Raw genomic sequence first — 14,631 nt, forward strand, 5'->3', positions numbered from 1 at the left:
CGGACGGCGCTGCGGGAGAGGGACTCGAAGTACTCGACGAAGTTGCATTCTGACGACCCCGACGTGTACCACCTGATCACAAACCGACCACATACCCAGTTGCGCTTTGCGTCTCAAGCTAATGACCATGCACACTGGCTTAGAAACAATGATTTAGAGTCAATTTCTGTGATGACGAACAGCGATAATCGATTCGGTTACAAGCCTTCCGGTTGTCGGATGTCGGGTCGACAGCAATATCACATTTGATAAGCATTGAGGATTCGTGGCTTTGCTTGGCGAGCGATTGCCGGTTCTGAAATAATTATCACTATCCAGGACAAGGAAATTGTGAAACAGAATCTATTTGTAATCAGTGACTTTTGGATATTTTGGCAGAGTGGTGGAAATTACTATTTTTTAGGTGAAAAAAAAAAGAAATTGACGAGGAATCGGCTGTACAATTTTAGTTGGCTAAATGTAATATTTTTCACGAAATTTTAGCCGTTGTAATTAACTTGTAATTTTTTAAAGAAATATAAGGATACAAAAATTAGACACTGTACAGATTTGAAGCGAAAGAGATTAGTGAAATAATCTTACGTTTCTGTGAAATTCAGAGAATCTTCACGACAGGCAATCACTTACCACACAAATGACGAAAATTGTTATTTCGAATAACCAGAATCGATCATTCGATGCATCACAAATGTTTTAATGAAAAGAAACTGGCACAACAATAAGGAAACAAATGAAATAATACGTATATAGATACATATAATATATATATGTGTGTGTATATAAATATATACATATATATATATATATGTATATATACACACACAAATATAATAATCGTAACAGGGTGCACATATTATGTCAATCCGATATGCATTCCATCACCAAAAAAGAGCAATTCCAAGATTATATAAAGAAGTCGGGATAATTCGAAAGTGTTCCAAAGATCAGACAAAACAGCACTACACAAACGTGAAAAACAAACTACTTTGGCAACTCATGTAGAGAGATAGACAGAGAGAAAGAGAAGGATATAAGACAAACGTATCTCCGTGCGATTTTTTTTCTGTAGTTTTAAGCTCTGCAGGCGCTCGTCAAGAGGAAAACTCGAAGCCAAAATCGCTCTAGGAAAGTAAAGCAGTAATAGAAGCAACAAGCAAACAGAAAAATGAAAAATTAAAACAAACTGTAAAAAAAGAAATACTATATAGTAACTATTAAAGATTAGAAATGAATAAATGCGAACGCATGCTATAGAGAATTACGGAAGAGACGACTATCTCGTCGGGTGAAATAATAAGACGCACACACATACCAAACATTCAAAAATGACCGCGTCAAGGAGCACTACCGATTTCATTAAAATGACGTCGCCTCTCTTTATTTTCCGGTTTTTACTCTTCCAACACACGAGAACATTTTTTGGAAGGAAAAAGATGCGAATTGCAGAAGCATGCTATTGCAAAACATTCGCAACGATCGCTGCATTTCTCTTTTTATAATTTCGTTTGAATCAGCCCATCTTAAATATATATAATATAGTTAAATATATATATCGACGAAACAGAGAGAAATCTGAAAAATTTTCAGCACAATAAAGGCAGACATAATTTTTGGTATACATATAAACGGTATACGTATATATATATGTGTCAAATATATATATATATATATATATATATCAAAAAGAAAAAAAAAATCGCCGTTATCATACTGACTTAGGCATATTCTTCTCCGTATGATATTTACGCGACACGTAAATTATCCGAAAAGAGATAATAAAAATGAAAAAAGATTATTGTGCATGAGAGATTCCATATGCATGAAAAACGCTATGGAAAAAAGTGGAAACACAAAAATCAATTACGGCTACGGTTATTTGCAATACATGCATTTGCAATACATGTAATTAAGAAGAGAGTAAAAACAACAGAAGAATATAAGAACAAGAAGAAGATATTATATTTAATTCCATCAAGTTAGGTAAATATTGTTCAGGGTTATATGAACAAGTAAGTAGTTGCAAAAATCGGGATCCAGAGATCAAAGATCATAAGGCATCAGGTAAAAAAAGACATCGGGAGACCAGGAACAAGTTGACGTTTGTTTCTTTGTTTCTTTCTGGGTTGGTATTTTTTCTTTAAAGGAAAGTGAGAAAATTGAGCTGATTTTGGCTCCAACCTGGCTGGTTCGAAGCAGCGGTGTCTGCAACGCTCCTAGGTTCAACTTCGGCAGGACTGGGACTTAGTTCCTTAGCAGGATCACCGGAGGAAGTAGAGTGGGAATGACCGTAATGGTAGACCAGACCAGGTCTGGTTTTATACCGTGCGCTGCATACTGCAAAAGTGCAAATACTGTTTTCCCACAAACCATCCAATGCAACGTCCATGATAAGAGAAATCTTGGTCGACGAGTTGGTTGGACGATATGGGAGGATGTACTTATTTAACCGCCGCGTTAGAAATGTATTTTTAAACCTTTTATAATAACAAAGAACATCGAAAAGATTAAACTATTGTACGACGATATAAAAAAGTTCTTGGTGAATTTCAAGAAACGAGGCGGTTAAAGTAAATCTAGGATAGAAGCTTACAGGTTAGGGACAGCATTTGCACACCTTCCGCACCAGTACATATCCCTATCCACCTACGAATCTATATGTGGACAAGCAGTGAAGGAGTTCCAGCCCAAGAAGCAAAACTAATACGATGCAAGGCTTGATGCTTGTATACTCCTACAGAATGAGCTCGCTACAGTGTGAGCCAGTACATTCTTGCTCTGTTATTGGCAGGTAGTATAGAAGTCCGAAGATATTTGGCCAATTTCGTAAGCTCGACGTGATCGAGATAAAAAATTTCGAATATCGTGAGGTTTCTTCTATCGTTGCGTGATCGAAGCTTACTAGTCGAGACCAAATGTCTTTAGATTTATTTTCTGCTAATCTAACAGGAGTGGTTTCAAGAAGTAAACAGATTGCAGGCACATTCGAGTTAATTCATAGACTTCGTGTCTGGAAAAAGTTCGATCAAATTAGTAATGACTATTATACTCCTTCAAGGTTTGGACAAGCGCGACGTTACACGTTCATGAAAATTATACTTCAGCTAATTTCGATATCTCGTCTCAACGCTACTGTCATAAACATAATCTTACGTGTTATGATAAATAAAAAAAAAAAATAAAAAAATTGCATTAACCATTACACAACAAATATATAATGAATAGCATTTATCAGATTCGTAACCGTGATTGATAAATCTTCGAATGAATGTGAATTTACGAAACGCGAGTTACGTGATAAACTATAGTATAACTTTAGGGGGTAATTGTCTTTGTACAGAATCATACAATGTACTATTTCATAGAAATTTCACACAACCTGGATTAATATATCGTAGATTCTTCTATATAAAAACTTCAATTCTTTTTTATGCGGATAATCAATCTTTGCCTTTCATCCATGAATCATACCATGTCTCTTCATACTTCAACAAATAGGAAAAGAGAAATGGAGTACAAGGTTTTTGATACAAACAGAAATTATACAGTAAGGACTGGAATATGCTAAGTAATATACTGCAATTCATAAACTTGAAGGAAAACAGCAGTCAATACAATACTGATCAATTCCACTGAATGAAAGAGCACTAAAAGTCAACTGTGGAATTAATTTTACGACTAGAAGGGTACCTTCCCACGTTACACAATCAGATTATACTTAGTTCAATCACCATCCCCAAATGTAAAATTATGCGGCAACCAAGACTAAATCTTTAATAATTTATTTCGAGTTTCCAATCATCATCTTATATTAATATAGTAACCTCTGCGTATCTTGTAAAATAATACGTAGGCATCGTAAAAATATAGTTATTTAATAAAATTAACAAATCTTCTAATGCAATGCATTTCTTTTCTCTTATTTCAAAATTAACAACTGATAAAACTAATAATAATTATATTTTTAATGAAACTAGTAACAGGAAGTGGTCATTTGTAGTTGTATCTGTGATTAAACTTACGGTCACAAACGAATGGCTTATCAGTGTCAACGGCATCATAGTTGGTTTTTTTGCGCCCGCGTCCCCCACCCTATATTTAATAAAATATATGCATGACGAATTTAATATCTGCCATATGTAAAGAAACTAAATTATGAATTTAAATGAAAAACAAATTAAATATTTTTCTTTTTTCTTTTTAACTTCTTCGGTACGGCGACAGTTCGACGTATAGCGTTATTGGCGAGAGTAACGTAGCGCAAGTGTATCGTATGTACATCTTCTATTATTAATTATATGTATTATTAATCTATAAACAAATGGACAGATTAAAACGATTAAATAAATAAACAAAAACACTAAAGGTAGCAACCGTATCGAAGGATATAAGCATAAACAATTGACTGTGTATTTCGTATCTGTTGATCATAACTCACGCGTATACCGAAAAAATTAAATTAATAAAATAAAATGTTTGCATAACTATGCAGCACCGATCAAATTTACCTTAGTACGTTTGCCCCCAGGACTATCTGTAGAAGATGGGTGGTTTCGTGCAGGATGATGGCCACCTCCACGTGGTTTTCTTCGTTTCCTTTTACTACTATAACTTTCCTCATAATCATAATCACTTTCAGCATCAGGTTCTTCGTACGTGTCCATATCCAACATGTCTTGCTCGTCATAGTACCATGCATCTTTACTATGTTCATCTGCATCAAATTATTATACGTCACGTTATAACAAATGAAATTTATCTTTAACTTTATTTCACTAATAATGTAATATTATTTATTACCTTTAAGGGCCACTGAATCTTTGCTATCGTCATTTACATGTGTTACAGTTTCTACACCTTCATTACCGTCTTCAGTGTCACCTCTTGGTCCTCTTTTTGGATGTAAATAATGCATCAAGTATTGTCGCCGTTTTTTCCTCCATCGTTTACTAGGATATGTATATATCTGGCCATGTAACAAACCGGGTAGTCTTTCTCTTGAAGACATAAATAGCGCAGAGTGATTCTGTGCTACACCTGTAATTTCATATAGTCAAATAACAACAGTAACAATTTTCATCCGTAAATAACTATGCTACATAATTGTATATTTGTAATACTAATACCTATCATTTTTAATTGAATAAGTATGGAGTGCAATTGCTCCAAATATCTTCTTTCAATTATATCAAAACTTTTTCAATAAAAAATAACAAATTCAACGACAGAGTCTAAATGTTTAAATCATTTTTAACAATCATTCGAACGAGGAAGCCTTAAGGATACGAACGAATCATCATTAATTACATTATAGGTATATCATGAAAAACAGATATAAAAATTTTATAGAAAAATTATGATAACTAATACCTGTTTGAGAATCGAGGAAAGGCATACGTAAACGTCGTTCTCTGCATAGTCGGCTATTATAATTTGAGGAATTTTCAATGGCTTCCCTATATGCTGTGTCATTGAGGAATCTGTGAAGAAATCAATAATAGCCATGTAAAGTCCTACATCCTACCAGGAATAAATTTATATTTTACAGTTAAAGGAACACATACCCTTCGATTTTAGACAAATTGCTTTCATTTACAACTTGAATAATTCCTTGTGCAGCCGGCGAGATTGTAATGGCTGTCATTTTATAATAATCAAACAATACGCTCCCAGGATTCTACTCGCCACTTACTGTTCTTGCCGGAAGCAGAGCTCCATATTTTCAGGCATGCGCGTCCGTTTCACTCAGAAATCAGAAATGCGTACTTAATATACCATAGACAACATATAATCAGAGAGGAAATGAAAGTGCTCACGCGTATGGCCCTGGTTGTTCCCGGACTAGTGCTGCATCATACGGCGAAATGCTGAGTTTATTTGACATTAGCATATACAAGAACCTAAATTGAACAAATTAAACGACCTTACATATGAGATCATTTATTGTTGTAAAGTGTTATGAATGCTTTTTGGGGATTTTCTGATAGTACTCATATGAATAGAGAAGTATAGAGACGACATATAGAAGTTTCTAATCTAGAAATCCATTGATTCAAAAGTTCTGCGTTTTCAAAGTTTGGTACTTTTAGCCTACTGCATAACTTACTTTAATCTGATAGCCATTTAAACGATAAATTTCTTATTTATTTAAACACATATTATATTCAGAATAACGGAATCTCGCTTTATTATCGATATATAAATCAATTTGTCAAATAACATTTTGAATAAATGTTATGTACGTGGTCCAACCAATATTACTTGTACTTTTCTATCTCCATAAGACAATATTCAGTTACGTTCATAGTATCAACAAAAATAAACAACGCATATGACAAAAGGGGTCATGGAGAATAAGCCAATTAATTTAATAAGAAATACCAAACTTTAACAATGTACAATTTTTGAACCAGTGCAATGGATTCCTGGACTTCAAACCGTAATTCCTAGATTCAAAATCGTTATATCTTGCTTCCATTTATCGAATTCAAGAAATACTCGATAATTGTATAAAACAAGATCTTTTGCATAATTGCACACTCGTGCTCGTCGCCGCTACGGAGAAGAGGTTCCCCGACACACAGAGAAGCTCGACGGCCCGCCGCGATCGAGTGGTGTAACATGATCTAATTTCAGATATCGTTAAGACAATGTATGTAGATACTAATTTAAAAGTGACATATTTTTTATTTTTGACTTTTTTAAATTTGAACTTTTACTAACATATTTGTGAAATCTTTCCGACTAAAATAAGTAAGCAAATATGCTGTAAATTATATCGTGTCATTTTAATTACAAAAATGTTAGAAACATATCAGTAAAAGTTTTATTGGCAAAATTTTGAGTTAAAATTCTCATCTTATCATATACTCTATCTAACGAGACGAGGCATTGACACTCGAGTTTCACTAATCAGCAGCCAATAGTTGCAGTCGCAACAATCAAATTTTACTACGTTTATTGCCTCGTCTCATTGGATAAACTATAGCAATTTGTAGCTTGCAACATGTGAAGTTTTATTAATAACATTATTTCGATTATGTATAAAAGTTATGCAGCAAAATTTTTTTATGCTCTTTTCAATGAATTTACAAAAGATATTGAAGCTAAGAAAACTGATACCACTATTATATAAACTTACATATATGTGTATGTATAAGCTGATACACGGTCTTATATGATTGTGGCTGATATACATCTAATTAAGCGATAATACTCAATCTAATAAATATATCTACTATTCCTAGTTAAAAGTTATTTTTTATTCAAACAGTACTTCGATTATTAGTAAAATAAGAACAACTTTAGCCGAAGATGCGACTTTATTGTGAAAGATATTATGAGAGATTTTAATGACAACTTTTCGATTTGTGTCGATGTGATTTATAATTTACAACAATAATTTATTCCCAAAAGATATTAGCGCAGTTACAGCAATATGCATATATTGACAATATCTGCAATAAATTACGGAGCACAGCCGTTGAGATGAACATTTCGTTAGTTACAATGTACACTCAATGTTTCTGCTATAATTGCGAAAAATAAAAAATTATTTGTAGCTTCCGAATAAAATTATTTATCGTAATAGCATTTACAAATCATCGAATAAAAAATAGAGTTTGGAGAAAATTAAATAAATTGACTATATATTTCGTTGTCTAATTTATCTCTATGAATAAAATATATTCATGTTTTTGCATAAAAAAAATCTATTTAATAAGAAGGAAGATTTTTATAATAAAATTACAGATTACTTCATAAGCATAAATACATGGATTATATTATACCAAAGTTTGAATACTAAATAAAATTAATTAAATGCAAAATAATCATCTTATGCTTTTATATCGTTATCTTATTAACAAGACTCTTTTTATAATAAGTTTCTATGCATTATTCAATATATTTAAAAAATGTGATTTTAGATCCTGTCGACCTATATTACACCTGATTCTGTCAGAATTATAATCTGGAAATAAATAAATATTCTGTCTGTATATAAAGCTTATTTAAAACTTCTCTTCGCAGTTTCTATCCTTTTTCTCTTTGAATACTTTGAATTTTGCAATTAGGTCATCTACAAGAATTTCCCCATGCACCACATTGTCCCTAGTTCGTACATTTACCGTGCCAGCATTAAGTTCTTTTTCTCCAACAACTAAAAATATATTTATATATGTATTAAACACATTAATATTGTACTACATGATACATATAAAGCATTACTATACAAGACATTTCTTTACCGAGAATAAAGTTAAACTGTGCGAGTTGAGCATTTCGAATTTTTTTGTTCAGAGTATCACTTGAATCTGTATCAATCTCTACCATAATTCCACTATTCCAAAGTTTATCTTTTACTTGCTCCGCATACTCATCAAATTGAGAGCTTACTGGAATAACCATTACTTGTCGCGGGGACAACCAAAACGGCCATTTTCCAGCGTATGATTCTGTTAGAATTGCAATCATTCTTTCTACAGAACCCAAAATGGCTCTGTGAATAATTACTGGCCTTGTCCTTTCCCCAGATTCGCTAAAATTTTTAATTTAAATTTGCATTTGAAATTAAAATTCAAAATTTCAACTTATATCACAAAATTAGTTTAAAATCGTTCTACTTACTTGATATAAGACAAATTAAATCTAATTGGTAGTTGGAAGTCCAGTTGAATAGTAGCACACTGATGATGTCTCTTAAGTGCATCCATAATGGTTATGTCAATTTTTGGACCATAAAATGCACCATCCTCTGGATTAAGTTTCCATGGTTCTCCAAATGCATCTAAACTCTCTGCTAATGCTTTTTCAGCTTGATCCCACATTTCTATATCTCCCATGTACTTTTCGGGTCTCGTGGATAAACATAAATTAAATGTGAAACCGAACACGGAATACACGTGTCTCAAAAAGTCAAGCGCGCCAATCATTTCATCTTTAATTTGATCAACTGAACAGAATATATGCGCGTCATCTTGTTGAAAGCGCCTGACTCTAGTTAGTCCAGTTAATGCACCAGATATCTCATTTCTGTGCAATACTCCGAAATCTGCCATCCTTAATGGCAATTCGCGCCAGGATCTGATACGAACGTCGAAGATCATACAATGACCAGGACAATTCATTGGTTTAAGTGCAAAAGTTTCCTTTTCAACATCAAAGGAAAACATATTTTCCGCGTAATGCTGCCAGTGACCAGACGTTTGCCATAATTTACTGTTATAAATATTAGGTGTAACTACTTCTTGGAAACCCCGTTTTCTATATTCAGAACGAATAAATTCAACTAAAGTATTATAAATATGGGCTCCGCGTGGTTGAAAGAAACATGATCCTGGAGAAAGTTCATGGAAAAAGAATAACTCTTGTTCCTTTCCTATTTTCCTGTGATCTCGTTTTGCTGCTTCTTCCTGAAACTTTTCCCATTCTTTCAATTGTTTGGTATCTGGAAAACTGATGCCATAAATTCTCTGTAAAGATTCTGCATTGACATTTCCTTCCCAATAAGTAGATGAACCTTTTGTGATTTTAATGGCCTTAACTTTTCCAGTATGTCTAACATGTGGTCCTCTGCATAAATCAATTAATGGACCACATCTATATACTGTGGTAGTTGGAGTATGTATTTTTTCATTAATAATCCGAACTTTAAATTCGTTGTATTTAAACATCTCCAAGAGGTCTTCCTTAGTCATTTCTAATCTCTCGAATGGTTGTTTATCTTTAGCTATCTTTTTATAAAGAGTCTCTAAGAATGGGAAGTCTAAATTGGAAATTCCTGTTTCACCTACGTACATATCATAATAAAATCCATTTTCTATTGGTGGACCATAACATAAACAACCACCATATACTCTCTCCATAGCTTCTCCTAAAATGTGTGCACTAGAGTGCCAAAACACTTGTTGGCCATCTGGATGATCAAATTTAAGGAGTTCAAGTTTGCAATCAGATTCCAAGGGTCTGTCAAGGTCCCACAGTTCATTATTAACTTTTGCAATAACAGTACTGTCCGCTAAACCTTGACTAATGTTTTTGGCAATCTCGTATGGCGTTGTACGCCAAGATTGAGCTATAACTTCCTTTCCATCAGGTAGTGTTACTTTTATGTCAGTAACCGTTTTCAAAGCTAATGATGTTTCATACTCTGCTTTAAGCTTATCCCATAATGCAATACGATCCTGAAAAAATAATTATTCAGGAACATAATCAAATAATAAGTATATTCAAAAATTGATTTCAATTAATTAAATCTATTTGTTTCAGTTGTCAGTTATTTAAATACGCAATTTTCAAATGTTAGCAAAATAACATACCTGAATATAACTTGGCCAAGGATTTAATTCAGAAACATTCCTTTCTTCGATGGCAGCAGCTTTTTTCTTTGGTTTCATTTTCTAATATTGAGTAAAATAAAATATTTAATATCACCGCAAATACTAATCATTATCTTCTAAATTAAAAAAACATGAGGCTAATGCATTCGCGGACAATGCAACAATCGTTAAAAGGTATAAGGTTGGATTGCATCAGATTATCGATTTCAATGATATGGGTGGTCATTCTTAACATAGTACAAATTATATCAATGAATAGTTTAAGAACCGAAAAAAAAAAAGAGAATTCAAAACGTGATATTATAACATAATGTTGTAATGATAGTATATCTTATAACCAACCCAAGCATGTGTCCGCTTGGAAACATTGTAAGTGTTTCTATAACTGCAAATACGCAAAGTCGCCAACATATTTTACCGCTAAAAATGAAAATGAAAATATTTATTAAAAAGAATCAGTATTCATGCCTTGTCTTCCTTCATATTCAGGTTTTCCATATTATTCACCACGTCTTCACACAGGTTGTCGACCATATTGAAGCTAGACTTGCTGAGTATATATATAATAATGTAACTGATTCGTTAAACTAGCTCCGATGTACCTCTACTTTCTATACGTACGTTATGATGACGTAAGAAATAGGAATAAAAATTTATTTTATTAAATATTCAATTTATATTTATAATTTAATAGTATAATTTAATTAATATTTATATTTTAATCACAATATTATAAAGAGGAAATGAAGAAATAAAACATTAATATCTTCTCTTTTATTAAAAAATAATCGTCTACAAAACCTGTTTTAAATGCCTTATATATGTATCGATACATATTACAAAATCACACGAACATAACAGAACATCATCGTCGTTAATTTTTATTCGATAAAATTTTATAACTATTTTACAATTTGTTCCCTACGCCCTTAAACAAATAACGTAAACTTATCTATTCCTAAAAGTGTATGCGTTCGTGACGAACAATGTGACTTCGATGATGAAATCTTTTTCCGCAAGCGCGACAAACATATGGCCGTTCATCAGTATGAATCCTATTATGCATTTTCAAATCGTATTTTTTAAAAAATGATTTACCGCACTGAGAACAAACATGGTTCCGTTGTTTTAAATGATCTCGTTTTACATGCTCCTATATCAAAATAATCATTGTTATGTCATTTAGTATATGGTTTAATAATTAGAGAAATATCCTCCGAAAAATACTCACATTTACTTGTGAAGAAGTATTATAAATTTTATTACATATATCACATGCAAACTTCTGTGGACCATCTGGTCTATGATTGTTTGCAATGTGTTTATTTAACGTTGATTTCCAAGCAAATGACATTTTACAGTCTTTGCAATGAAATTTTTGCTGGTCTGCGAAATGGGTACCGATGTGTTGTTTGTAATTGTAACTAGTTGAAAATGACTTTTCACATATTGTACATTGAAACTTTATTAAAAACGTTTTCGATTTCCTTGAGTCTTGTTCATCCTCTAATTTTTCATTACTATTTGTCACATCTTCACTTTGCTCTTGTTTTTCATCTGTTTCAACAATTTGATTATTACTATTATTGTCATCGATAATATCATCTTTTACATTCGATTCTACAGTGTCAATTTCACCAAAATTTTGAAATTGTAAGAATTCATCACTGTCTTTGTTACAATCTGAAATTTTCGAGTTTTGGTTTTCAAGTCCTGATTCCACAAATTCAAGAAATCGCTCGGGACTATCGTCGTAATTTAATCTTTCAAATACTTCGAAATTTGTTTCAACATATTTATCGAATTCACTTTGTGTGTCTAATAGAATCTGATTTGTAAAATTTTTTTCTTCGCCTTGTAATTCATATTGTGAATAATTTAAATCGTTATGTATATCATCTCGTATACTCTGCTCTGCATGATTTTCTTCGTTCATATTTGTACTATCATCTTTACTCTCGGAGCTTTTTGTGGACTCAATAATTTGCGGATTCGGCAATTTTTCAACTAAATTATTAATTAGAAATTCATAAAATTGTTCCCCTGTTTCTGTTTGTACTAAACGCAACATTGGTTCATCATGATTTACAATATTATTTATGTCGTTCAAATCATCGGATATTTTTTCACTTTGTACTAAATTTATTTCTTCATTTTTATGTATATTTGAATCGGAATTAAGATGTTCATTGTTACTAGATTCCGAGAGATCTATCTTTTGAAACATATCGGTAACATTCAGAGGAGTGTTTATTAGGGTGTTATAATTTGATATTGTTTCGGATTTTTGTAAATCCGATTCGTACGTTTGAATACATAATTTATTTTTAAGAATATTTTCATCTAATGGACCAGCATATGCTACATTTTCTCTTTCTGTAGAATCATTGGATTTACATAATAAAAGCGGACTATCATGAACAAGTTGTGTTTGTTCATCGTTAAATGCTACCTCCTCAGAAACACTTAATTCTTCAGCCCCCAAAATTTTTGTTTCACATAGATCTTCTTGTGAAATGTGATTTCTACTATCTTCAATGTTTTCCAGATTGATTTTCTTTAACTTTTTCCATGTAAAAAGGTAACTATATATAGAAATAGTTTTGAATTGTATGATTATAAATGATAAAATATTTACCTGTTCTGATGTGATATAAATAATTGCATCCAATGGTGAAGCTTTTTTCATATTTGTTTCATTTTCAAGAAAGTCAAAATTATTAGTACATTGTGTTTGTTCTTTCAGTTCTGTAGCTTTCTGAAAACTCTAAATGGAAGAAATAGGTCAAAAACATGTAGTTCTTGAATGTTACTTTCAGAATTCTTACCACCTCATTGTTTTTGCACTCCAAGGTTTGCGAATGGGATTTTTCGTGCTCCCTTAAGAGAAAAATAAAATTGAAACTTTCACCACAAATCTTACAGTAATGTTGTCTCTTAACAATCTTTTGCTGACTAGGTGCATTACCTTCAACAAACTGTACATTGACAGTAAGATATACTTATATTCAAAGGATATTACATAATATCACATTTGCTCATCACCTTATTTTTGCACATTGCATGATCTTTTTTCTGTAAATTGATATTGTTGAAATTAGTTTGCGAATGATGTTTAACATCATCCTTTACCCTTTCGTGAATACGTTTGTGTCTTGCAAGGGAACTAATTTGAGTAAAACGTTTTCCACAAATGGAACATGGATATAATTTTTCCCCTAAAAATTCATATCGCATTTAAATTTTTATTCATTATTTGTATTTCATTTTGTGGAAAATTTGATGTACAATATAACTACCAGCATGCATTCTGCAGTGTCTGATTAAATTAGATATGTGATTAAATTTTCTCCCACAAACTTCACAAATACAAACATTTGTTCCTAAATGAATGTTTAAATGTGTTTTTAAATCTGCCTTGCGAAAGAAACCTTTGCCACAAATTTCACAGAGCTGTGACTTTTCGCCTAAATGTATACTTCGATGATGATAATCATATTGAGAAGCTCTGTCAAAAGTTAAACTGCACTGATGGCATTTGAAAGGCCTTAATGTAGTTTCATAAGGATTGTCATCAATCTTTTTAGAAGTATAGTGTTTTGACACTGTTCCTAATTCATTGTTTGCATTTTTTAACCATTGCACATGCTTTAATAATACATCTCCAGCATGGATACGTAAATGATCATAGAATTCTTTTTTATTTATGTATCCAACATCACACACCGGACAAACAAGATTGATAGACTGCATTTGAACCATATCATTCTTACAATTCTCTTCTGGATTTAAAGTGAATGACATGCTCGCATATTCAGACATGAGAATTTTTTTTACAGAGAAACTTTATTTACTTTAAATACAACAATCAAAATAGTGTTAACAATTCTAGCACTTAGGCATTTGTCTTATTAGATCAACAACCTAAAAGATGTAGTATCATTAGCTTACTACATATTTCTGTTATTTATTCCCTCATTATACATGATTTAAAACTAATTGCTCCAATTTGATATTTACGATGCGTTTAAAGTTTTAGTTCAGTGAACGATATAGATTCCATTGAATTATAATACGTACGCGTTAAGCCATAGACGTACTTATTGGTTTATTATGATTATAACAAACTAAATGAAATTCGCACGTTATTTGAAATTCTGTGTCATTATTTCAAATTTATTTAAGGAAAATATAACGTATTATTTTGCTTGTTATTTTCAGATACATGTTATTTAAGTCTGTTCAAGTATACATATACATATAATCAGATAATAAACATACAAAGATACACAGT

The 14,631-nt window shown here is 32.0% G+C and overlaps 3 protein-coding genes across 7 annotated transcripts in view; all 3 read right to left on the bottom strand.

Moving 5' to 3' along the window:
- The window catches only part of LOC100742667 (zinc finger protein DPF3), a 16,074-nt gene extending 9,329 nt beyond the window's left edge, over positions 1 to 6,745 (bottom strand). Inside the window, exons 1-7 of the mRNA XM_012386250.3 lie at positions 5,562 to 6,745; positions 5,368 to 5,477; positions 4,798 to 5,034; positions 4,506 to 4,711; positions 4,020 to 4,089; positions 2,179 to 2,334; positions 6 to 72 (exon numbers count right to left, since the gene is read on the bottom strand). Of these exons, the coding sequence (XP_012241673.1) occupies positions 6 to 72; positions 2,179 to 2,334; positions 4,020 to 4,089; positions 4,506 to 4,711; positions 4,798 to 5,034; positions 5,368 to 5,477; positions 5,562 to 5,641 (926 nt within the window). The 5' untranslated portion in view covers positions 5,642 to 6,745. The remainder of the gene's footprint in view (positions 1 to 5; positions 73 to 2,178; positions 2,335 to 4,019; positions 4,090 to 4,505; positions 4,712 to 4,797; positions 5,035 to 5,367; positions 5,478 to 5,561) is intronic.
- Positions 6,746 to 7,859: 1,114 nt separating this feature from the next.
- On the bottom strand, positions 7,860 to 10,949 carry LOC100748289 (threonine--tRNA ligase 1, cytoplasmic). 2 transcript variants are annotated; one of them, XM_012386312.3, is made up of 5 exons: positions 10,806 to 10,949; positions 10,317 to 10,397; positions 8,626 to 10,181; positions 8,247 to 8,536; positions 7,860 to 8,158 (listed from the first exon to the last, which is right to left on the bottom strand). In XM_012386312.3, exons 1-5 carry the CDS (start codon positions 10,869 to 10,871, stop codon positions 8,010 to 8,012), a joined length of 2,142 nt encoding a protein of 713 aa, XP_012241735.1. In that variant the 5' UTR covers positions 10,872 to 10,949; the 3' UTR covers positions 7,860 to 8,009. The 2 variants fall into 2 exon arrangements, with proteins under 2 accessions (XP_012241735.1, XP_003489967.2); XM_003489919.4 differs by having other exon boundaries at positions 10,680 to 10,915.
- Positions 10,950 to 11,089: 140 nt separating this feature from the next.
- On the bottom strand, positions 11,090 to 14,593 carry LOC100748408 (zinc finger protein 724-like). 4 transcript variants are annotated; one of them, XM_012386297.3, is made up of 7 exons: positions 14,418 to 14,593; positions 13,637 to 14,261; positions 13,383 to 13,555; positions 13,166 to 13,315; positions 12,976 to 13,104; positions 11,569 to 12,900; positions 11,090 to 11,490 (listed from the first exon to the last, which is right to left on the bottom strand). In XM_012386297.3, the coding sequence occupies exons 2-7, from the start codon at positions 14,157 to 14,159 to the stop codon at positions 11,296 to 11,298; spliced, it is 2,502 nt and encodes an 833-aa protein (XP_012241720.1). In that variant the 5' UTR covers positions 14,160 to 14,261; positions 14,418 to 14,593; the 3' UTR covers positions 11,090 to 11,295. The 4 variants fall into 4 exon arrangements, with proteins under 4 accessions (XP_012241720.1, XP_024223794.1, XP_003489968.1 ...); XM_024368026.2 differs by having other exon boundaries at positions 12,976 to 13,095; positions 13,169 to 13,315; positions 13,637 to 14,593; XM_003489920.4 differs by having other exon boundaries at positions 13,169 to 13,315; positions 13,637 to 14,593.
- Between the last annotated feature and the right edge of the window lie 38 nt (positions 14,594 to 14,631).

The sequence above is a fragment of the Bombus impatiens genome, unplaced genomic scaffold (genome assembly GCF_000188095.3).
Source record: "Bombus impatiens unplaced genomic scaffold, BIMP_2.2 scf_0382, whole genome shotgun sequence".
Lineage (NCBI taxonomy): Eukaryota > Metazoa > Arthropoda > Insecta > Hymenoptera > Apidae > Bombus > Bombus impatiens.